This window comes from Psilocybe cubensis, chromosome 6 (assembly GCF_017499595.1).
Source record: "Psilocybe cubensis strain MGC-MH-2018 chromosome 6, whole genome shotgun sequence".
Taxonomy (NCBI): domain Eukaryota; kingdom Fungi; phylum Basidiomycota; class Agaricomycetes; order Agaricales; family Agrocybaceae; genus Psilocybe; species Psilocybe cubensis.
Window position 1 is genome coordinate 29,323 of NC_063004.1, and position 23,093 is coordinate 52,415.

The 23,093-nt window shown below is 45.8% G+C and overlaps 6 protein-coding genes across 6 annotated transcripts; 3 read left to right on the forward strand and 3 right to left on the reverse strand.

Moving 5' to 3' along the window:
- Positions 1-677: 677 nt before the first annotated feature.
- JR316_0006578 (uncharacterized protein) lies at positions 678-1,003 on the forward strand (the record flags this gene model as incomplete). The annotated part of the gene is made up of 2 exons (XM_047892324.1): positions 678-830; positions 890-1,003. 2 exons carry the CDS (start codon positions 678-680, stop codon positions 1,001-1,003), a joined length of 267 nt encoding a protein of 88 aa, XP_047747606.1.
- A 1,412-nt stretch (positions 1,004-2,415) lies between these two features.
- JR316_0006579 (uncharacterized protein) lies at positions 2,416-2,829 on the forward strand (the record flags this gene model as incomplete). The annotated part of the gene is made up of 2 exons (XM_047892325.1): positions 2,416-2,578; positions 2,630-2,829. The coding sequence occupies 2 exons, from the start codon at positions 2,416-2,418 to the stop codon at positions 2,827-2,829; spliced, it is 363 nt and encodes a 120-aa protein (XP_047747607.1).
- Positions 2,830-3,825: 996 nt separating this feature from the next.
- On the reverse strand, positions 3,826-4,260 carry JR316_0006580 (uncharacterized protein; the record flags this gene model as incomplete). The annotated part of the gene is made up of 2 exons (XM_047892326.1): positions 3,826-4,095; positions 4,162-4,260. The coding sequence occupies 2 exons, from the start codon at positions 4,258-4,260 to the stop codon at positions 3,826-3,828; spliced, it is 369 nt and encodes a 122-aa protein (XP_047747608.1).
- A 4,467-nt stretch (positions 4,261-8,727) lies between these two features.
- Positions 8,728-9,408, reverse strand: JR316_0006581 (uncharacterized protein; the record flags this gene model as incomplete). The annotated part of the gene is made up of 3 exons (XM_047892327.1): positions 8,728-9,087; positions 9,170-9,306; positions 9,384-9,408. 3 exons carry the CDS (start codon positions 9,406-9,408, stop codon positions 8,728-8,730), a joined length of 522 nt encoding a protein of 173 aa, XP_047747609.1.
- A 740-nt stretch (positions 9,409-10,148) lies between these two features.
- On the forward strand, positions 10,149-11,704 carry JR316_0006582 (Subtilisin-like protease 3; the record flags this gene model as incomplete). The annotated part of the gene is made up of 11 exons (XM_047892328.1): positions 10,149-10,323; positions 10,388-10,481; positions 10,542-10,729; positions 10,793-10,809; positions 10,871-10,918; positions 10,980-10,999; positions 11,053-11,094; positions 11,159-11,209; positions 11,265-11,285; positions 11,337-11,451; positions 11,507-11,704. 11 exons carry the CDS (start codon positions 10,149-10,151, stop codon positions 11,702-11,704), a joined length of 969 nt encoding a protein of 322 aa, XP_047747610.1.
- Positions 11,705-12,712: 1,008 nt separating this feature from the next.
- JR316_0006583 (uncharacterized protein) lies at positions 12,713-14,148 on the reverse strand (the record flags this gene model as incomplete). Its single annotated transcript, XM_047892329.1, has 5 exons — positions 12,713-12,831; positions 12,892-13,016; positions 13,165-13,701; positions 13,782-13,950; positions 14,010-14,148. The coding sequence occupies 5 exons, from the start codon at positions 14,146-14,148 to the stop codon at positions 12,713-12,715; spliced, it is 1,089 nt and encodes a 362-aa protein (XP_047747611.1).
- Positions 14,149-23,093: the final 8,945 nt, after the last annotated feature.

The window sequence follows — 23,093 nt, forward strand, 5'->3', positions numbered from 1 at the left end:
ATTATTGTGTATCCTAGCATTGATTAAAGGTATAGAAGTAACCGATTCTCTGGAATTGGTAGGACATAGACAACACTCGTCAGTTACGAGTGGAAAACAGTTGATAGAAATGCTCTACCGCGGCTCAGCCATATACTTTGTAATGTATGTCCCTCTGCAATTGCTACGACAAAAAAATGCTGACATATGTATCCTCACAACATGTAGCATTGGCCTGATATATATCACATTAACACTGATGTGGGTTGCTTTCCCTGTATGTATAAATCCTTTGTTTGGTGTTCCGTCTCATTATGGTATCTTTATTAGTCCAGTGAGTTGGGTCAAACTCCATTGGGATTTTGCCTTGCGTTCCCCTGTATCGTATCGAGTCGACTTGTTCTCAGCATTCGTGGTACCTCCAAGAGTAATTCAATCAATTGATTTGTCTATATACATGGTGTAGAAAAACAATAATCTAACACCGTACTAAATATTGTACATGAGTGTCAGTTACAGACCTTGTTTTCCTCTAGTTTACCACAGAGATAAATACCGCGCAGGGACAAGCTCGAATCAACTATATCGCAGGCGCGACACTGCTCTCATCCCTGTGTACCACTCTGTACGCAACCATCCTCATTGGATACAAAATCTACACCTCTACACGTGAGATATACCACTCACAACACCGATACATGCGTATACTCGCTATAGTAATCAAGACATCCGCAATATACTCTATCGTTCTCATAGTTGTTGCGCTTGGCCTGGTAGTTCCCCTGCTAAGCAATGTAGCTTCTCCGTTGGTTGCGTTGGAAACCTATGCTACTGTGGCAGAAAATGTGCTGGTAAGTTTCCTTGAGTTATTACGTGATTAGTGCTTTACGCGAAGCCGTTGGTATTTCAGCGACTTGTTCCGACTGCTATGGTACTACGACTAGTGCTTGCAAGCCACCATGCTACTATGTCTTCCCACGCTTCGCTTCCCCAAGTTAGTGCTATTGTTTCTGATGGGCAGTGAATCGTTTATAGAAATTTTAAAGATACGCAGTAGACAGTTTCATAATCAACTAAGCAGAACACAGAAGATGTTTACTTCTCTCATTCTCTCGACATTTCTTGAAAGAGAAAATGAACCGTGCCATAGAGATTGGAAAGGTCGGGCAATGATGTCACTCCCATTGGTTCATCAGTTTCTCATTCAAATATGTAAAATTTGTATAATTACAGTAAAGATACACTGAAAACTAGCATTGAATGATATTTCAATCGGTTCTTTCATATCATCTGTTGACTAGACTGACCAGTGGAGTCTCGCATCTGCAACAGTGCCTGCGCCCGCGCGGGCGGCACGGGTCGGCCGGTCAAAGCGGGGTTTGAATAGACATAACCACATCAAGGACAAACAATGCGCGACTTCGTAGTTCGTTCGTCATCTCCAGGTTCCCCAGCCGCTCGACTGACGCCAGAATCATTGCAGGAATCTAAACCGGAGATATAGGAAGAGGGACATGCAGTCTGAGGAATAGAGGAAGGGGCGATCTAGGTGAGTGATTCATGTTTGATATGTTTTTTGTTGCTTTCGCGTACGGAATCGATACGAGGAACCCTACGGCTTTCCTCCGACCCCCCCTCCCCATCGTTATCAGCCTCATTTTCCAACTGCACTGGAAGACTTTCTACATCGAAGCCGGGAAGCCTACCCTGGGCTCATATGACAGTTGATGTGCTACCTGTGCCGTGAGGTGAATGTGTAACATTGTCCTATCCAATGCAGTAGAAATTGTGGTACATGCTATGTTGCGTTCTCAATGACATTCCCCTATATCCTCTATCGTTGATTTTTATCCTTTTTCAATATAAAAAACAAGTGCTTCGGGACATGTAGCGGTTTGAACCGCTGTTGGCAAGCGGGTTGGAGCATGCTGCGCGGTGTAGAGTCGGATACGGGATTGGAAGGTTACGGGTCGTCTGCATCAACGGTTCGAGGTGGAGGAAGCGTTGGTATTCGTTTGTGTTTGCTCAGACTATCCACAGTCCCTGTATGTTTTCTGTCCCCACCCGCTCTTCCTGAATGCGTGCGTATAAACATGGACGACAATGCGCCCACTCTTTTTTCAACCACTCGCACTCCCAGAGGCAGACACCGCTGCTATCTGCATTCACCTTTGTATTAGGGGTTGCAAAATATGCCCACTCTCATCGAGTCAAGGCCTTCTTGCTATTTACCTCTGGGCGGCGGATTGCAACAAGGTGCGTCAACCTCCACCACTGCCTCCTCGACCTCCGTATCCTCTGCATCTTGTCCCTCCTAGCTTGATCAGATACAACCCCACCACTGACAATCCGAGACGCCGTCAAACGAATAGACGACACAGAGGGTCGCGTGCACAACCTTGATTGCCAGGGCGATGTGATAGAGCATGAGTGAGAATGAAGGAGCACAACGTCGAGCTTGACATGGATGCCAAACACAGCGACGACCTCTCAACCGCGCACAACGACGACTCGTCGGCACTCTGCCTGTCTCACAACCCTGCCACCACTCTCACCCGGCTTCACCCGCTCTCTGCGTTCTGTGGTTATCTCAGTCCTGGTGAGTGATAATCATCGTCTATATCCTACTTCTTTCTTCCGCTTTTCCCAGTAACGCTCTCAACCCCGCTTGATCCTAACCTTCCTCCCCACTCAACACAACCGCTTTACCCTCGATCTCGCGCTCACCCCGCAACGCACTCCCTCCCCTTTACATTTCCTCTCATTTATGCGGCTAAACACCTGACATTCTTCCTAAACATTGCAACTCGCCGCACTGTGTGTGGCCTTCCACAGGCGGCGATGGTTTGATGCGCATCACACGGGTCTCGACGGACGACTTCTAATACACCTTTATGGGTGTTGAAGTTGGGATGGGCGTGGGTGTGGGCGTCAAACAGGTTGATGGGGCACACGATGCAGAACAGGGAACACGGCGAGAGAAACACACACTCAGTCCCGGATGTTGAATCCGGGTTTTATGAAGAGTTTCTGTTCGACTCATCTGCGCGTGCTACTTCTGCTAGTGTTATTTTTGGCTCTGGCTCTGGTCCTGTTTCTAGTTCTGTGCTGCTCCTGTCGAGCCCTCTCTTTCTTCTACGCTTTCAACCGCACCATCCCTCAATGAATACGTCATGAGATGCATCCCGCATTCTGATAAACACTGACTCCACACACTTGGAACTTGAGCTGACGGCTGACTCTGCAGTCTCGGTCAGCAGCAGCAGCAGCAGCACTGCCCATCCTTGCCTGCGTCTACATCACACTCTGTACATTTCATACTCATCGCTCATGCTCTACGTGGTGTTGAACAAGAACACAACCACGATGCCGCTTGGTCCTTGGAGCACAGGCAGGGGATTGATCACCAGCACGAGCACTCGGCACTCGGGATGACGAGGGTGCTGTGCGGGCGACTCCCCTGCCTGGAGCTGAGCGCATATATGCGCTTCATCGTCCCATGGAGGCGTACAGATGTAGATATGTATGGGTTTGATGTTTGAAGGGCGGATCGTGGGCAAAGTTGACCACATGTTGCTCACAGAATACAAATGCCTATCTCAAACTGCGAATTCTGAATCGAATGCGGAACGTGGTGAAGAGTTCCCCTTCTCCGCGACCTGTCCTGCGCGTTGTATCTCGGATCAGGGCTCTCGCGCACTTCAGCGACTTCTCGTTTGATTCCTCTGGGTTGCCCACTCATTTCTCCGCAACTTAACTTCTCAGAGATGCAGCAATTTCTGTCGTAGAGTGCCTCGAAAGCATTTAGTCCATGTATATCATCGTTCTATCCTACAAACGCATTTCTTATAATTCCTTATTCCAGACAATCTCTCCAGACTTGGGCAATCTTTCTGAATCCAACACCCGCTGTTCTGCTTCTGCTGGTTGGAATGGAGTTCCGCCATTTGGTCTAACAGAAGCCACATCGTTCCAAGCGGCAACTTGCGAATCAGGATGCTGATGCACCCCAAATTGAATGGCCGTTAAATGGGAAACTGGGTTCAACGATGCTGTTGTGTGGGCAGCTGGATTAGTGAGGACAATCCTTGCCACTAGTATCGTTGGCGCCAACCCCTATGTGGTTCATAAATTAATAACATAAATTAATAACAGACGCACTACATTGGGAAAGACACTTACCGCAATTATGACTGCAACTGCTTGTACATAGTACAAGGCGATGTACACAGGAGCCTCCAACGATGGGAAAGACGAAGGAAGAGCTGTGATTATAGCCATGACAAGTAATATCAAAGAATACACCGCAGCCGACTCGACAATCATCGCGGCAATGCGAATAAACCTTCTCCTATACGACAGGTTGCTGGACCTCGACGCGCGATGGATCTTGAATGCAATGAGGAATGTAGTACTGACTGCCGTGCCAAGGATGATAAAAGGTAGAGCACTTTCAATCCTGTTACTGGCCAATATGGCACTTGAACTACTGAGTCCATTGGCAAATAGAGCGTCAAAGATGGTCGCAGACAATGATAATCCTTTAATGGAGAGGTAAATGAGAAGGTTATCAATAAAATTTCGAGGATATTAATGTACCAAACTCAGCAACTAAAAGGAGAAGTGGGAGTGTGATTGCCAGTATAGAGCGTCCCCACACATGGTAACATCTCCATATCTAGTTAAAGAGTATCAGCAATACATACGAATCTTAGTGGTCAGTTTTACTGACGAGTAACCCATCCGAAATGATAAATAGTGCATAAAAGAAGATATCATTGAGGACCCGTGTGATCCATTGAGATTGAAGGCCTCCTAATGCTCCCCAGTATATCGAGTTTGAGGTGTTGGTGTTATTCAAAACCAACCGATTCAGAAAATACCATTGCAGTATAACCTCCATGAGACAGGACAAATATAAGCTTGACATTGCCACTAGTACAACAATGTTTGTTGTACTAGACTGCCTCTTGCATACTGTATAAAAACGTATGTCAATTGATATCCAGTGTACAAAATAATAAACATACAATAGATATACACAGTTCCTGAGTAAACCATCGTGTAAATGCCTAAAATTCTACCGATTCAGCATTCCTAATTGTTAACCAGCACTGGTGCATTACACATACCCATTAAGAAACTCAGTGCAAGTGTAGAATTAAGACTAGCGCTGATGACATCTTGTATTCCGACTGGGACTGCAATGCTAGGCGTAGACATAATGATGCGTAGCAGATTGCCCACACCAGATTATTCGTTCGCCTTATATACACGCTTAGGGACAGCTCTCACAACTCATGGGGGTGATATTCGGATCGGTGTTTTTAAAGTATCTCACAATGTGTCCGATGTCCATCATATACCCTCTCGAAATCACATCACGATCAATGGATTTTATAATTATCATATTTGAGATATTTGCACACATACCCATTGAGTTGTGTCATCTTCGTTCTGTGCCACGAGACACATCCGTATCCCTGATAGATAAAGGCTCGAAACCGTCTGTTTAATAACAATATCTGACTCCATGCACTTGCAGACGCTCGTTGTTTGCGTCAAAGATAACTGATGCCAAGGTTGTACAGTATACGTCTTGTCTTGATGTATAGATACGCAACTTTCAATTGAAAAAGCATTGATATACCGGGAGCTATTGGTTATTTTTTGACCTGTGACCCATCTGATGTCTCCCAGCCACTGTCACCGCCGTAGAACGTGGAAAAGAATATTTCCCCTCCCTCCGCAAATCTCGCTCGGTCATGGGGGCCATAATCTCCGAAAGTGTTTTAATCCTTACACATTATCTAGGAGAATGATTCCGGCCCCTATCTCTCACATAACTGTTCAGAAAATTAAAGAAATGGAAGGATTAATTACCCCCAAACCCTTGTTGAGGGTTCCGTCAGTTACTCCCACATGACACGATACCTATCTATCTTCTGCAACAGAATCTGTTGGCTAATATTGCAATCTTGAATTGCACGGGCATTCTGGATTTACAGATTGATGCTTGACAAAGATTTTGTTGAAGACATTATTTTTAACATCCCAAATTGTGCACGATGCTCGTTATCAGAGGATATTTTTGATGGATACATCACTCACAGGGCTGATTTAAAGTCATATGAACAACAAGACCCATACCGGTTGAAATCGTCGTTGACCCACATTTCGCGCCAGAGAATTCAGATACCAAGTCTTTCCATCCAGTGCTCCAAAATGTCAAATACGCCCCTATTAATAGTATCATTAACTAGGCATAAATAACTATCCTCACAATTCCACGTGGAAAAGTCAGTATTTACTGTCATGGGTCCATGTGGCTTGAATTGATCATTTCATTGATTTGGGAACTATTTCACAGGAAGACTCGTCCACGAGTTTTCTTTTTCTACACGTTCCGCATTTCTATCGACTTCTGTCATCTATATCCTTATTTGCATACATGACATTGGTGTCTTTCTCGGCATCAGCATTGTTCTAGCCCATTCTTCATGAAATTGTAGAGACCGCGGGGAAATAGTCAGTACTCATTGCTCTATAAGCATTCTTGATGGTGCTTGTTGGCAGTACTGTAAGTTAAATAGAGGATTTGGGTGCCTTTGAGGAGTAAAGAGGTATTTGAAGGGGTATTTATGTGTTCTCTTGGTGTGCCATTAATGTGCAATCTGATCATCGGAGACGAGTGGAGGTGTTCTTAAAATAAATAAGGCTGTACCTAGGAAGCCACCACATGCTCCCTCTGTTAACGAAGATAGCAATGTACATACATTGTCGGTTGTGTGATACAGTGCACAGCGCCCGGAGTCGAAGAAGAGTTTTCGGCTCGGAACCCTACAATGCAACATAATATCACACAAATCTCGGTAGTTTCAACTTATTTCTGAAATTAAGCTTGAATTTCCTTCAACTAGCGGTGCTGTACGTTGGTGTGGACTCGGATGCGTATAGGTTAACGAGTATTTGTAGATGCGGTGTTCGTGGGTGCGGCGGTGAGTGAAAGCGGAGTTTGAATGTCCTTAACAACAGCAAGGACAAACAACGTGTCGTTTGTTCATTCCCAATAACAAGACTTTCCCTCCTTGTGCTTTTCCACTTACTTCCACCTCTACTGAAGCCACTCAGAAGATGAAATTTTGAATGCAAGGCGCGTGGAACACGATAGACGCAGGGCGACAGTGGACAATGGATGTCGATGAGGCAGGGAGCCAGTTGAGGAGTCGGGGGAGGATTTCGGTGAGTACTTGCTCCTGATCGTTGTCGTGCATAAATTTCAATAGTCCACGGCAAAAACCCCCCTTCCCTCGCTGTTCCTCTCCACTGCACTGGAACATGCAAGATATCGACGCTGTGGCACTCACACGGGGCTTATATATGACTTGTGGTATACTGTGTGCAGCGTCGTCGGTGAGATGCGTCAGTGCAGTGGAATGTGAGGTCCATGCTACCTTGTTCCATGTATCGTGTGTTATTTGGCACATACAAACTATACCTTCGTCTTTCCTACGCCGCTACACCACGCCGCTTCATCAGTTCGCCTCCCGCCCGCCCTACATTCGTGTTCCCATTATCTTCACAGGCTTCACAGGCCTCCCTAACTGTGTAATGCTTCAATCAAGGGTATCCGGGTTTCTTCGTGTCCGTTGACCTCCGGCGTGAGTCAATGATGCTAGATATAGGCCGTGTTTAACTTTGTGCTGGCTGCATACGTGGCAGAAGCACGAGTCGCGCGTCCACAGCTTTCTTGGCCTTTCAGGCCTTTTTGAGTGCGCGTGGACGTCTTTTCCTACCTTTCATTTCCCATTGCGCAGGTACTGGCGCCAGAACCCCTACCATCTCTATTCTGACGTGTCCCCGTGGCTTCCATGTGTGTCTCGCTGTTCCTATCCACCACCTTGGAGATGAAGTTAAATGACAACGCTTGCCAAAGCAGACTGCAGAGACTGATTTGAGATCTAGTTTGCTCTGAGCGCCCGACTGCCCCTTTGTCAGGTCAGTTCCAGTGTGCGTCGCAACCTATTTCTCAAATATAGCGCGATTTTGCGGGTGTTTTCGAACGGTGTATATCTCTAGAGCTGTAATGTCAACCCTTCTATACTTTTAGTCAAACTAGACTCGACCTCCTTCCATGCCCAGCTCAAGCGCCTTTGGCATCTCCTCGAGCACATGATCCATCACTATTTTGTCCTGTCCCCATGGCCTCGATGAGTGTCCCGCTATTCTCACCCGCAACAGGTGTATCGACATCTCCATCGCTCAGAGCGCGTAGGTGACTTTAACGAGGTCAGCTCCAATGTACGTTGCATCCTATTTTGTGAAAATTTGAATGATTTAATGCATGTTATGCACCACTTGAAACGCATATGTTGGCCTGTCTTGTAAATTATTGACGATTGGTGACACATATATGCGCATACATTTCCAACAATCAAAAGGTAGTTCACATGTTGTGGTAACTGTTATAGCAATTGAGAACGATACCTTATCATCGCATCCGACCCCGCTCACTGCCATGAGGCCTTTTCGGGAAGACGTTGCATTCACTGACAAGATTCAACCCGCAAAAGTATGACTAAGACTACGATTCGACTGTTCCACGTATGTCAGTAATCAATGTTTTTTTCCTGTTCCCTTTTCTCACCCTCTTAACCCTCTACTTTCCTCGTCTTTCTTTTTTACGCCAAAGTCGCCAATGAACGGGTGCTTTCCGCTTCAACGACGCGAGATGAGCAACCGTGTATCTCAGTCTCTGTGCAGTCTTTGGGTATCAAATGTATTAGAAACCATATTCAGGAAGTCTACAAACGAGGTTCTGACGTACGGGACCCTGATCACCTGGACGCCTTTCTCTTTGACTGCGCGGTTGAATACATGAAGGTCCACATCAAGTTCCAGCCATTTCGGATTAGGTCCCTCCGCAAGATACGTTCTGATGGTTCCTTGCATCGAAGCAACATCGTAACCGACAGCCAAAGTGATCCCAGGGAGAAGATTCCCAGATATAGTCCCAATTTGTCCTCCGCTTCCGTTTGGCCATCCACGTATGCCAACGGTGATGTCTATACAACAATTCGCAACTGCCAAATCAATTGATCCGCGCAGCTTTTGAAGTAGAAAAGGGAAGGATCAAGTTTGATCAGTGAATAACAGTGCAGAGACGGTATGGTGTTGGTTGGTTGCGTACCCCGATCCAGATAAAGTCCACCGGGACTTCAACTTGCAGGTCCCACACTTGGAGTTTGCTCACTGGATCCCCTGAAAATTCATGAAGATCATCTGAGACGCCGTGTTGGCGAAGCCATTCGTGGACTTGTTCAGTCTCTACAGAATCGAAGTTAAATCTTGACTGAAGGATAGAACACTGCACATCCCTGCGGAAAATTGGAATGAGTACATACCTTTCTCGACTGCGTCGTTGGACATGAGTGTAATCCAGCTGTCAATGTGGTGGAATGACTATTCAACGTTTGCGATGCCCTTTATATACTTGTTAATACCAACTCAGTACCGTATACATGTGTGACTTCACCAGGTCACTTGCCTTTGTTGTTTGCATACGGAGATTTTCATTGTGCGGATGTTCCAGGTATCTCTACTCAAAAACTACTAAATAAACTAACTATCTCTCTTCATAATAACCCATGGGAAACGGTACCTGAAAGAACCTTTAAATCTAGGTTACACTTAGCATGTTTTTTGGTCTTACAGAGATTCCGCAACACTAGAATTGCCGTGTACAAACAAACAAGCGTTTATTTATGGCTTACCCATGCCCCTTCCAGTATCGTATTCTCATATTGCATCTCTAAATACACAATAAGGTACTTCCTGGAATCTCATCTGTATACCGCTAGCCTCTTGTAAACCTTGCCATACGGTAATTTGTACCAATCAAAGACTTTATAATTGAATGATCACGGCGATGTAATAACTCCTGAGCCAAATATGTTCATCTCCATGTTCAAAATTCCTATGTTGACTCCCGCATGGACTGCTATTATCTATGACATGCGAAGAAGATAACAGAAGATTTTACTCGGTTGTGAGGGCGTGAGTGAGACTGTTCCCCGGTGTAAGATATAATAAAACCATTGGACCACGAAGGAGTATTTAACATCAGTCCTCTCACAACAAGTCGCCAAATAACCACGCTCCTCTGAAGTATGTCAGAAAGCCAAGAAGTCCCAATTGCCACAGACTCGGAGGCAAACACGTACATCATCGTTCTACGTGACGGGGTATCGACGTCGTCATTCCTAAGATCACAGGAAGAACAAGTCAACGCATTCTCTGCTTCCTCCGTCCATGTGTTTGAGCACGTCCTGAATGGGTTTACCGGTGAGCGATTTCATGCACTGCAAGGTTGCTTTACGACTCGGGGAAACTAACGGGCCATTTTCAGGAAGTTTTTCTGAAAGCCATATTGAAAGTATAAAGGCCCACTCAGACGTCAAATACGTGGAAGCCGATGCCAAATGTTATGCATATGGACATCAGTATGCTATTCTTCACCTTCTGTGCAGTGGTTTCAAGATATAATAAATTGTGCATGTTAGATCCGACGCAACATGGAATTTAGCAAGATTGAGTCGGATCGCCCCACTTGAGAAAGTCGAACCCAAGTATCACTACTACTATGATACCCCAGCCGGTAGAGGTGTAGATATCTACATTGTTGGTGAGCAGCCTGATACAAACCTTTTTGAGCAGATACATGGTATTGACGTATCTGAAACAGACACGGGTAAATTATATTACAACTGTGATCATAATATCACTTACCTGCTTTTGATTTGACTCGATTTAGGGATTGATACATCTCATGTAAGATCGTCATTTCTCCACCCGGGTATTGGCTTTGAATTGATAATAATATAATGGTCAGCCATCCTTTGAGAATCGCGCATCTTGGGGAATAACCCTTACAGGAAAGGTAAGTTGGGAACCAATGTATACCGTTCGTCACTGAACCCTATTTTTATTGAAATTTACAGCCCAACGTAGATACCGATGGGTAAGTGCCATGATATAATTACTGTTTCAACATCTTATATCATTTTATTCCAGTCATGGTACGCACGTCGCAGGGATAGCAATGTCGAAGCAATAGTGAGTATGTAACGAACTGTCTTCAAAACCAGGATGATATAATGTGTCATTTTTTCCGTTGTAGCGGCGTTGCCAAAGAGGCAAACGCCATAGCCGTAAAGGTCCTGGAAAATAAGTAAGTAATTGGATGATAAGTAATGTTTATAAACAACTAAACACACTGGCATCAGAGATTCCCGCACCACTTTACTGTTTGATTAATTCCTTTCATTCGTAATAAGCTTCATTGATTATCACTTCAGTGTCAAGGTGTTAGACTGGATACTTATCAATGTCAAATTTACCAAACGTCCAAGTATAGTCAACATGAGCATTGGAGGTGATGCAAGTCAAGCACTTGACGATTCTGTCAAAAAGGTAAGTCAGTCGATTCTTATATTTATTTCGAAATTTTTTACATAGTTTGTTATAGCTGTTTGACACAAAGATATCTGTTGTAGCCGCAGCTGGAAATGATAACAAGGATGCAAAATTCGTTAGCCCTGCTCGCTCTCCCTTTGCAATAACCGTTGGTGCAACTACCTTCCGTGATAAACGGTACAAACATTCAAACTACGGGAGTGTAGTCAATGTATTTGCCCCTGGTAACCATGATCTTATACCTACTTGACTCCTATGAGTAAACCATTTCAGGCGAGGACATAATATCAACCTGGTTGCACGGAGGGAGCACTACATACACTGGCACTTCAATGGTAGCGTCACTGACTCAGAAATTGTACATTTCATAGGCAATTAACCATGAATTACACAGGCTGCACCGCATGTATCTGGACTTATGGCCTGCCTGAAGTCTCTAGAATCAACAAGAATACCTTCAAACTTCTGGGCATACGTACATGGGGGAATATTACATGACATCCGTACGCCTTTCTTGTCTTATCAGCGTTGTATAAAAGCATGACATCAAATTGTAGCGGACAAAACACCTAACCTGCTTGCGTACAACGGATTTTACAATCTTGGTGGCTGGCCCTCGTCGGTCAGTTCGTGGCATGGATGATTAATTTTAATTTTAATCATATAACACTTTGCAGGCAGCAGATGGAGATGAGACCAATGAGACATCCCGCTCGAGTCATGATCAGCAGTATCTCTACTCATAATTCAAAACCTGTCAACGTTTGCTCAAGCTTAAAAAAATCACATATATACACTAAGAAACACAAATATCAAACAGCTGTCGAGTCATAGTAATATCCAGCGTCCAGGGGCCCCCACATCCCTGATCACGGTGCAATCTCCTGAATTGAGGATATGCGCTGAGATAGTTTCATAACGTACTCTATTCATCACAATAAATGCTCATCAGCAGTATAATTTTGCGAAGGAGAGAATGTGGCTTACCCGTCATTGTGTACCATACTCTGTTGTTTCCAACAAAGGGTACTTCCCCATAATATATGTTTCAATTTTATTAAATGTTGCCTTGTGATTGCAACAGCAGATCGCCAACATTAATACCTGTGCTGGTTTATAGATCTCCCATGGGTCCGGGCCCCAAGGCCATGCATCTTCTAGTGGAATATTATTCGGTATTTTGAGGGTTGAACGAACCACCCTGTCTGTATACTCTGCGGACGGCAGAGCATCCACTTCGTAAGGGGTTAGCACCACACTAGTACGATTGCGCCGCGCACTCCTTCGCGGAGGGGTTTCTCCAACGCGACTCTGAGTCGGACGTGACTTCGGCGCCTTGTGTGGGTGCGCGGAGGCGCCTCGCTTGCGTGCGGGGGCCTGAGGAGAATTATAAGGAATTAGTCCATGAATTTTGACTGATGAATAAAGAGAACGTACCTTCGACGACCTGGCCTTGCCTTTGAGATGATAGGGATCCGACGTGGATGACGATGAGGAAGTTGGCGTTGAAGAGGTGGTTAGAGCATGTGACGTAGATGAGAAGAAGTGAGCGTTTGCTGTAGCTGGAGAAGCCGGAGGCAGTGTCCATGGTGGCATGACAGAAAAGGCCGGATAAGACCTATATGCATACAAACTTGAAGGGAAATTATGTATGTTCTTCATCTCAGAAAATTTAATATCTAGCAGTTTTAATGATAGAAAATTACGCACCGTATATCGACTAGATGATACAGGCTGAGGGATCGGCAATGTGGCGATGGAGCCTGCAGAAGTTGACGGAATCCTCCAGCTAGATGGTGCATGGCTGGTGGTGTTACCAATGTTGAGGTAATCGGAGTCATCGTTATAATTGACGTAGGGCCCCATTTCATTGAACCCTTCCTCCGACTGCTCATCCGACAAGACTGGAAAGTCGTGCACAGATACGGTCTCCTTAACCTTGTCCTTTTTTCATTATTTTCGTAGCTGGGGTCCATGCTATGGTTGGTGAGCTCCTCCATGTCCGGGTACCACATATCTTCCTCTGACTCCGTCTCGGGCTCGTTGTAATTGACGTAGCGCTCCATTTCCCTGAAGCTGAACAATTCCTCTGACTGTTCATCTGACAAGATTGGAGAGTCTTGTGCAGATACAGTGTCCTTAACCTCGTCCTTAGCTGTACAGTTAACATCAGCGCGCTGGAACGACAAAGAGGGGAAAGGGACTGTATACCTTTGATCCTTGTTTGGGTATATTGAGGCATTGGCACTATATCTACAGGATCGTATATTGAGCCTGGAACCGTGCCATGTACTCGTTGATGATGGATGTATCACGTTGAAGTTTACTTTCCCCTCTCTTGCTCGTTGTGACAAAGGCGTGCATTGATGTTTGATGTTGGATTGAAATGCTCGTTGGTGTACTCAATGGCACTATAGCCAATACGAACGGGCGATGGGAATGATTGTGACGGCAATGAACTGATCAAACTGTTTGACAATGCAGTTGCGGTCAGGGCTGTAATAGTGTGGTAGGCATGACATCATTTGCGATAACTGACAAACCATCCGACTCACTTGAAAGGCTGGCAATCTCTCGAAGAGCGTCGATCATCGTGTTTTGTAAGGCTGCGCGATATACGAGGATTTTGGGTAGCAGTAATTCCTGCGCACAGAGAACAATGGGACTCTTATCGATGAATCTCACAGGCTCCATATGGTGGGTCTCAACCCAGACTTGTGATTTTTGCCACAACGTGTACAATATGAAAAAATATGCCGATAATTGGCCATGAAAGCTGTTCTTGTACTAATAACCTCAAATGTATCATATTTTTTATTTACAGAATGTCGCATGGTGAGTGCTTTATCAGCCATTAAGTCGCGGAGCCAACGAATCAAGATGTTGCAGCCCCTGAATCATATTCCCGGCCGTTCCCGGCATGCCACGACATTGCTCTGCCAACAACAAGACCAAACAAACGCCACTTTTCTTCACTCACCCATCACCACGTCCAATCGCACAGTCAACGACGACACGATGCCCAGCTAGAAGTTCTTGAGTATTGGCGGAAAGATTGCATCTACTGTCAAAAGAAGGCACTTGGGTATGTAGTGGTGATTTTGTGTGTGGGTAGTACAGTGCGAATGGAGCTCGGGTCGTTGAAAGTAAGTCGTTTACGATCTTTTTGAACCTGTTCTTTTTCTGAATCCACCGTCGACGATTTCTCGAGACCCTCCACTCCTAGGCTGACCACCTCCCCGTCGAATTTTGCTGATGATGCACATGAAATCCAGTTGCTCCACGAACAAGGAAGAAGCGAACGCCACGAAAACTCAGAGTCAGGAGTGTCTCCCACTCACTTTGACCGCGCGTTCATGCTCTTCTGTGTTGCCTTATCACGTCCGTCTATGATGCATTATTATCCCGCGGCTTTAGGATGTCAAATGCAGGACAGAACACGGCCTTTCGCGGCGTTCAGGTTGCAATTGATGCAGTAACAGCTTAATGCTACGGTGCACGCTGTTCTCGACGGCTGGGCCATTGTACGGCCCTTCTCAACTGATGTGTTACTTTGTGTTTCGTGAGCCCTGCGTATGAGACCCCCGTAGTCGAGCGATTTTCTCTGTCACCGTCAACGTCACTTGGGTTTCCTGTGGCCAGTAACATATCGGTATGCATACATTCACCAACAATGGCGAGTGGAGCTCACACATCGGACTCAGAGGACTCAGGTTAGTTACGATGGCGGAACTGTGAGTGTGTTGCGCTGAGGTGATGTATGGTAAATCCATGGCAGCATCGAATGTACAGCAGGACCTTTGGCATATGTGACCAGGGTCTGAGTCACATTCTCCGTTGACCGGGTGCTCCTCATCTTCTTGAATCGCCGACATGCTTTGGCATCTTCTTTGTAACGCGGTTGGCCTCATGCTGTGAGTGGAAATGAGTGGCAGCAAAACTATTCACACACTAAATCAGACGGTATTATTCTAAAGGGAGGTTGCTCATTGGTTAATCAACTCGTCTTCTTGTTGCCTTGGCCCGGACTAGTCTCCCGTTTCTCTCGAATCTCACCCTCTCTCCAGAACCGCAATACTGCTTAGACTAGAGAAGGATGGTAGTGTAGTATGATACCTAAAAGCCCGTGTTAGAAACATGAGTCCTCGATCGTTGTCTTAACTGTAGTGTTGGGTCATAGAGGTCTGCCTAACTGTTACACCCAAGGCCAGAAAGTCAGCTGGAACCTAGACGAACCTCATTGTAATCAGTGGTTCTTTTTATAAATAGACCTGTGAAAAATGACACATTAACCAATCACTAGTCACTTTTTGTGTGGTGGAAATAGGACATGAGGTGGATGCATGACAGGTCACTTCTGCCGGCACGTCAGGGCAATGGTGCGGCCGTAAGCACACAAAGACGTTGATTGTGTGTGTTCATGGGAAACAGAACACTTTTTTGCCTAAAAAGCTACAACATCATTTTATACACGAGGACTCGACTAAGAACCGAAAACATGAGAAATACCCCTTCACACTGGCGAAATATTGTTTCCCCCATTCCCTCTTCCATTGCTACCCCAAGCCCTCCCGCACAACAAAACACTAGTACATCCTGTTTGAATCATGGATTATTGTGACACACTCGACTGGAGCCTCTTTGTTTCCGGACTCTCCGATGGCGAGTATCTTCCATACTAGTACTTCAGCTGGATCTCTTATCGATTTTCAATGTGTTTACAGAAAGTTCAGATACTATACTACCCGGGAGCGCATCATCCATGGCTTACATTCCAGACAACAACGCCGCCGCTCAGGATGTAACCACCGGCTCTCAGCACACGGCGGCACTGTTTTTGAGTAACCTCCACAATCCCATTCAACCTACCTTCGTATCGGGATCATATCCTTCTACAAATCTGGAAGACACAAACAGTAAGCAATAGGGCTGTTTATTTGTGCTGCGCGACGCTTACAGTAGCACGATAAGCAGCGATATTCACCGAGTCGGATGAAGGATGCTCATACCCACTATTTCCAACCCCAGCCACTCACTCGTCTTCGATTTCCCATGTTCAACAAGCGTCAGGTTCCTCATCCCGCCATAAACTGTCCCCGGAGCCTACACTAGAGCCATTTCCCGATTATTCTTTTGAAGACATCAATCGTAAGGATTGAGTTCTTATGCACGATTTCACGCTGACCGAGCATCGACAAATAGCATTGTTTAGTTCCTCGTTTGACCTTGTCCCCATGATAGGTCCAGGACGCGTGTCAAGTCCCAATCCATACACAGTATTTCCAGACCCTGCTATTCAACCATCCACTTGGTATTCAAAAATTCGTCCAACCAGTCCAAAAACCTCTCATCAGACAAGCAGGCGTCAATCTCTACCTCCCACAAACTTTGGCAAACATGCGTCAACGAACGTGGATGATGGGTGCGTCTATCGTGGCGGAATTAGGTTAAAACTAATCAATTTCTTCAGGAATTATCCATCCACGTCCTCAACAAGTGCTGCCCCAGACCATGTGCAGCCAAATCGTTTTATCGATGTCATTCACAGTGGAGTTTGCTTTGCCGACACCAATCCATCTATACAGGCGGCACATACCCATACTAGGGTGCCCACAGAAGATGAGAAACGAAGACGAGAATTGCTTCCAACGCCTTCAAGCGTTGAGCAATTGATTTCATACTATCACATTGGGAGCCAACGTCATCTCTCAGGCGATAGTGCCAGCAGTTTCCACTCCTATATGGGAGAAAAGGAAATAAATTATCAGGGATCCATTCAGATGGACTTGAACCGCGAGGGAAGCTCCGGGGGTAAGCCCGTCGAGCCTCTTCCTAGGCTTGGACGCCATGATGGAGGGTATGATAACCTGTTTCCCTTTCTCATTTCCAGAGTGTGAAACTGAATCCAATGTGTCGCATAATTTCTTTAGAATGGCAAACTATACCCCAAAAATAAAGAGGTACGAGTCATCCTATCGTCCAATGAACGAACATATGCCAACTGACTGTGACTGTTGAAACTAGGCGAGCAGCCAATGCTTCCCAATATACTCGGAAGCGAAGAATATCGACGGCAGACAGCGAGAGGTATGTTCCACTCACTATTTCTCATTAATCTCAACCTCTGACATTCCATCCCATCCCAATTGCACTTTGATCTAGGTGTGAACCCGCTTCTGCCGTTAAGCGGGCACGAACATGGTCGCCACTGGACCCATGTCGTGAAACAAGCACTTCGGCAGGGACCGAGGTTCTTCGGGAAGAAAGGGCGGCCACAGACAGGGTCGCAGAGACAAAGAGGGCCGCACCGAGGCCGCAGATTCAGCCGGCACAACCGAGGTGCCTGGCTGACGGGTTCTCGCAGGGACGTTTGGTAATAAAAGAGCGCCCGCGTCACCGAAAAAAAGGCGGAGAACTCGCCTTTCAGGTGATAGAGGCTCCCTGAGAGCAGCTCCCAGAGTTTGATGCCATATAGGCACCAAACAAAAAGTAGTTAGTATCCAATAAAAATTTAATATAGTACAAATACCTTGGACTCCACAAAATATTGATAAGTCTGACCACTATTCAACTCTTTCATGGTGTGAATATTGTTGTCGCACAAAGGGTTCAGTGTTGGGGAGTGAGATAAGAATTCGGTTATCTTCGAGATAATCAAAATGTCATGTGACCATGTGAAATTCAGTTCCTTGAATCCCAAGTGCCGAAATGCCTAGGAATATCCGGGTCCAAGGGTCAAGGATGCAGGAGATAGAATGAAGCAAAGAAAGGGCGTTCATGTTTTTTCAGAGTGAATATTGTCTATGATCAGAGATGCCGTTCTCAAACTGAGCCTGCTAAATTCCCATTCACCCACTCAGCTTACGAGGCAGTGATTTAGATTTGGGTGATATCAGACAGGAGAAAAATTGGTAGATGAGCAGCATGTGTTCATTGTGTTCATTCTCATACTGTATATATCAAAAAAGGCCACTCTCAAGGACCAGAAACACAGTACTAGTAATGTCCGGTCATCAGTATTGTGACATGGATAGATCAGCGAATCACCTACTTCGAGCCCCAGTTGAAGGTTAGTGCAATCAGAATTAATCTCGGGATTCCATTCCAAGAACTGCGCCAAGGTGATATTGAACTGGGTCTCGATCTTGAAGCAGAATTCTCCAGAGACTGCGGTGTAATATAGCTTGCACCCCTGTGCCGGTGTAATTGTGCCACTTGCCGTTGGGCTTGTAGCTGGGGCAGTAGTGATTGTGCTTGTGGCCGTTCCAGACAACACGGCCTAAGATGTAGTCAGTACATGGCAGCACTGTGTTCTGTGTGGAAGGCTATCACTCGCTTAATGAATTTTCTGGCGAGTTTGTACTCGGATAAATGTCGAGATCTAAAAATAGCCTCAAAAGTCCATGCATTGTAACACCTTCAATTTATCGTACAAGCAGAGGTTAGCCCCGCCCGAAGGCCATACTGGGGCGTAACCGGTCTATCTACAGAGGAAATAACTTACGTGATACCACCAACTGCGAGCGGGAAGGTCACCCGAAACATTGAGTTGGCGCATAACTAACAATTCTGGGTAAGTACAGTTTAAATGCTCATACTGGAATCAACTTACCATTCTCACATTGCAGCACACATACACCGCAGACTCTGAAAATCCGTCGTAGTGCTGTGAAACTCTCCTACAGTTTAAAGGCCAGCTTCTGGGCGGTATAACAGCAAAGTGCTTGCAAATAACTGACGGCCAGACCGCAGGATGCGTCGGGGCATAACTAACAATTCCGGGTAAGCAGAGTTTCAACGCGCATACTGTAATCAACTTACCACTAGCTATATCTGCACAACCGCATACATGCAACCACGGTATTCGAGTAGTGTGGAACCGTTGTCCCATCACAGGACCCATAGACTGCGCAAAAGACCGCAGATCCCACAAAGATGTTGTGGCACGGGAAGGGGATATATAGCGGCGGCGTATGTGACAAGGTTGCTTGGAAACAGCTGACGGCCAGACCGCCGGAAATCAATACGGACTAACTAACAATTCCAGGTAAGCAGAGTTTCAATGCGCATACTTTCATCAAGTTACCTCAACCTGTATCCAGCGGCTCACGGGATTGTCTTACAAAACGAGGCCAAGGCAGCTCGTCCGACGTTGATACGTTGCGTCAGAGCACAACGAGTTCACAAAACCTGGGTAAAAAAAGTCAAGGAAGGAATAGAACAAGTATAAGGCGTCAACTTACACCTCGCAGGACATGGTCCACCTATCCACATGATCGGCTTGACAACGCAGCTCGGCGGACGTCGATACATTGTGTCAGTGCATAAATCTGAATAAAACGGTCAAAGAAGGTTTGATACGAGTACAGAACATGGACTTACAGTTCCCACAACACCGACAGACCTATCAACATACAGCGGCTCATGGTATGAGAGTGGGGAAGGCAGCACGACACCATATCTCGGCCTAACTTCATAGCATTACGAGTAAAAAACCTGGATAAAAAGTCAGCTAGAGACTGAAAAAGACAATGAATGCTTCTTGAAAACGGGCCACGGAACCGCAACACCCTAGCTCGGGGGACATCGATATGTTGTGTCACAGCATTACGAATGAAAAACCTGGATAAAAAGTCAGACAGAGCGTAGAAAAGTGGGAGACATAGACTCACAGTGCATACATCTCGAAAACGGGCCAGGGGAGCCCAATATCCTAGCTCGGCGGACGTCGATATGTTGCGTCAGAGCAACACGAGTGGAAAAACCTGAATAAAAAGTCAACGAGGGAATCAAACATACACAAAACGTGAACTTACCATTGCCACAACCCCAACATGACTGTCCTGCTCACCGGAACTCGATAAATAGCGTCGAGATGAAAACTACAATACAAGGTCAGACATAGGCCAGCAAAGCAACAGGCAAAACATACCTTGTTCAACCTTGCAACAGCGCTCGGCGGACGTCCAAAAATCAAATCAGAATCTGCAGAGCATCGTTAGCGTGGTGCTACAAAAAAGAAACAAGAAAACCTTCACTCAATGATGGGGTTCGCGGTCAAGAGCGGTGACCGTGCGCATCAACAAGAGTTGTTTGGCACAGCCAAACACTTGATAGGGGCATAGCGACGGATGAACAGACATACTGAAAGCATGGACGCATAACGAACTGCTGCTGCATATTCAAAACAAGTCAGCCTTTATACATTTCTCCTGTAAGGGTCTAAGGGTCTTTCTTATTTTTTCCAGTTTTTTAACGCACCACTTTGCTAGTCTGATCACTTGGACTAGTGTTCTCGTCATCCATTCTCGTCTCCGAGACTCACGAAATATGTAAAAAAAATTTAATGCCATAACCCGTCTTAGAATATCCTGTGCAGTATTACTCGGTCAAATGCAATGTAGTATCTAATCTCACGGCACTTGGACTGCAGCAAGCTCTCACAGCATTAGGGCTACAGCAAGCAGATTTCACAGACTACATGCCAGGGGGGGCTGGCCATGGCATAGGCACGCATACTCACAGAAAACTGCAATAAAGAAACTAATTTTGCAACCTCGTAAGTACATCGTCTAGCCTCGGCGGTGCTTCAATCCAGCGCCTGGCTGTTAGGAAGCCCGTTCGATGGTTTAATGTTGCCTACCAACAGGCATGAGTTCTGCTTCAATTTACGTCTCGTCCGCACGCTAGCCTCGCTGGCAGAACGTACATTGCTCCTATTTCTTACCAAACAATCTTGCTGGCAGCACTTGGAGCGTAATTCCTGTTCCCAAAATAAACATCTAATTTGGTCACGACGCGTCGCGTCCGAGATGCGTATCAAACACCTAATCAATGACGACCGACAGTGTAACATGTTGTAAAAGTGATTAGGTGCGGGTGATTCCTCGAAATCCACATTAGGTCTAGTGAAACACGCCCGATTTTTTTTGGAATCGCAATCTCGGTCAATAATTTTAAATCTGCCTAAAATGGCGTCGAGGCACCGACATACGTAAATCTGTGCAATGACGCAGATTTCAAAATAGAACGCCATGTCCCAGATGGTGGAGGTACGCACATAGTTGATTACTGGAGTACAGATCTATGCCACATGGATTCCAAAGCGATACACTATAATTGAACAGAGTTGCGTACCTTGATTTTCTCTCGTCAATCATACAAACCCGCAATGCGATCGAGGTAAAGCTTATCATTTGTACCTTGAATTTCTACTTACTTATTTTAAACATGCAGTCGGTTTGCACTGGCTCTTTTGGGATTAGCGCGCCGAACCTTTGGGTCAAAATCAAGGCCGGAATACTACTTTGAGGCGGCAAATGCAGTGTGGGAAGGATAACACAAAGATGACGTGGAGGCTCGAATCGTGAATTGGGCATAGATAAGTTATGTAGACGAGATGAGACGACCTCTTAACTGTGTATAGAGTAAATGTGGAGATTCATTGAATGCAAATGTACCTTTATAAGAACTCAAAACGCATAAACGCGGCTATTTACCATTGAACACGAAATCTAAACGCAATGCGATACCTGGGGAAGATGAATACGTTTGCAATGCATCAGTACATCGTATACAAGGGAGATCAAACTGTTCATCAAAACCCAGAAAATCATACCATACTCAAAGGTCAATATCATCTTCCTCCCCCGATACATCGTTCCAGCTCATTCCAGTCGCTTTATTTCTGCACCATTCCAAGTTCAGGTTAGGCTAACAGCGCTCAGCTAAACATAACGTTGTCACGGCGATTCGAAGTTTCCCAGAAGTTTGGTGAATTCCAGTTGCAATATGAGCATTTCCAGGAGGAAACACATAAGTGGGGGCCGTGTTAGAGCTGTTTTAAGCGTTATCGACCTTCTGTGGTACATATACAGTACACAAGGCTGTGTAGATGGTTGATTGAGAATATGAAGCCGGCGGAATGGGTGGAAAATGCCGAAATTTTGAGATGATCCTCAGAGTAAATAAACACGATGAAAGCTCTCGTGTTGGTCATACCGTGGGTAATACATGTTTCTTAGACTTTGCAATGTGTAGTAAAGTTATAAAACAGCGGTGAAGTGATAGCAATGCCCTGCCGAGCGTGTCAGGCAAAGCGGAGTTTGAATGTCCTTGACAACAGCAAGGACAAACAACGCGACTCTTGTCGTGTTCCACCACCATCCACGACCGCGACCCGTCTCTTCCCCCAGCCACTCGAATGACAACACAAACTCCGAAATACGCGACTGGGGGGATGGGTTGAAGGATACCAGGGTCTAAGCACAGAGGAGGGGGGAGGAGCATCTAGGTGAGTGGTAATGTTTGATTTTTTTTTTCTTTTCGCTTTGGCGCCTGGAACCGACACTGCGGGAATACTGCAAGCCTCCACCTCCACCTCTATCATCCTCGTTTCCCCACTGCACTGGAAACACATTCTGCATCGACGCCAGTGCAGCAACACTGTGTCCATATGACATTTGTGTGCTGGCCTGTGTCGTGACGGATGATCAAGTTCGTGATATCCAGTGCAGTGGAAATGATGTTTTTGCTATCTCGTGTTCTATATGTTGTTTGCTGTGCGCAAACTCATGCCTTATGCGCTACCCCGTTAATACGACGGCGAGCTCGACATGGACGCCAAGCATCTCTCCTCC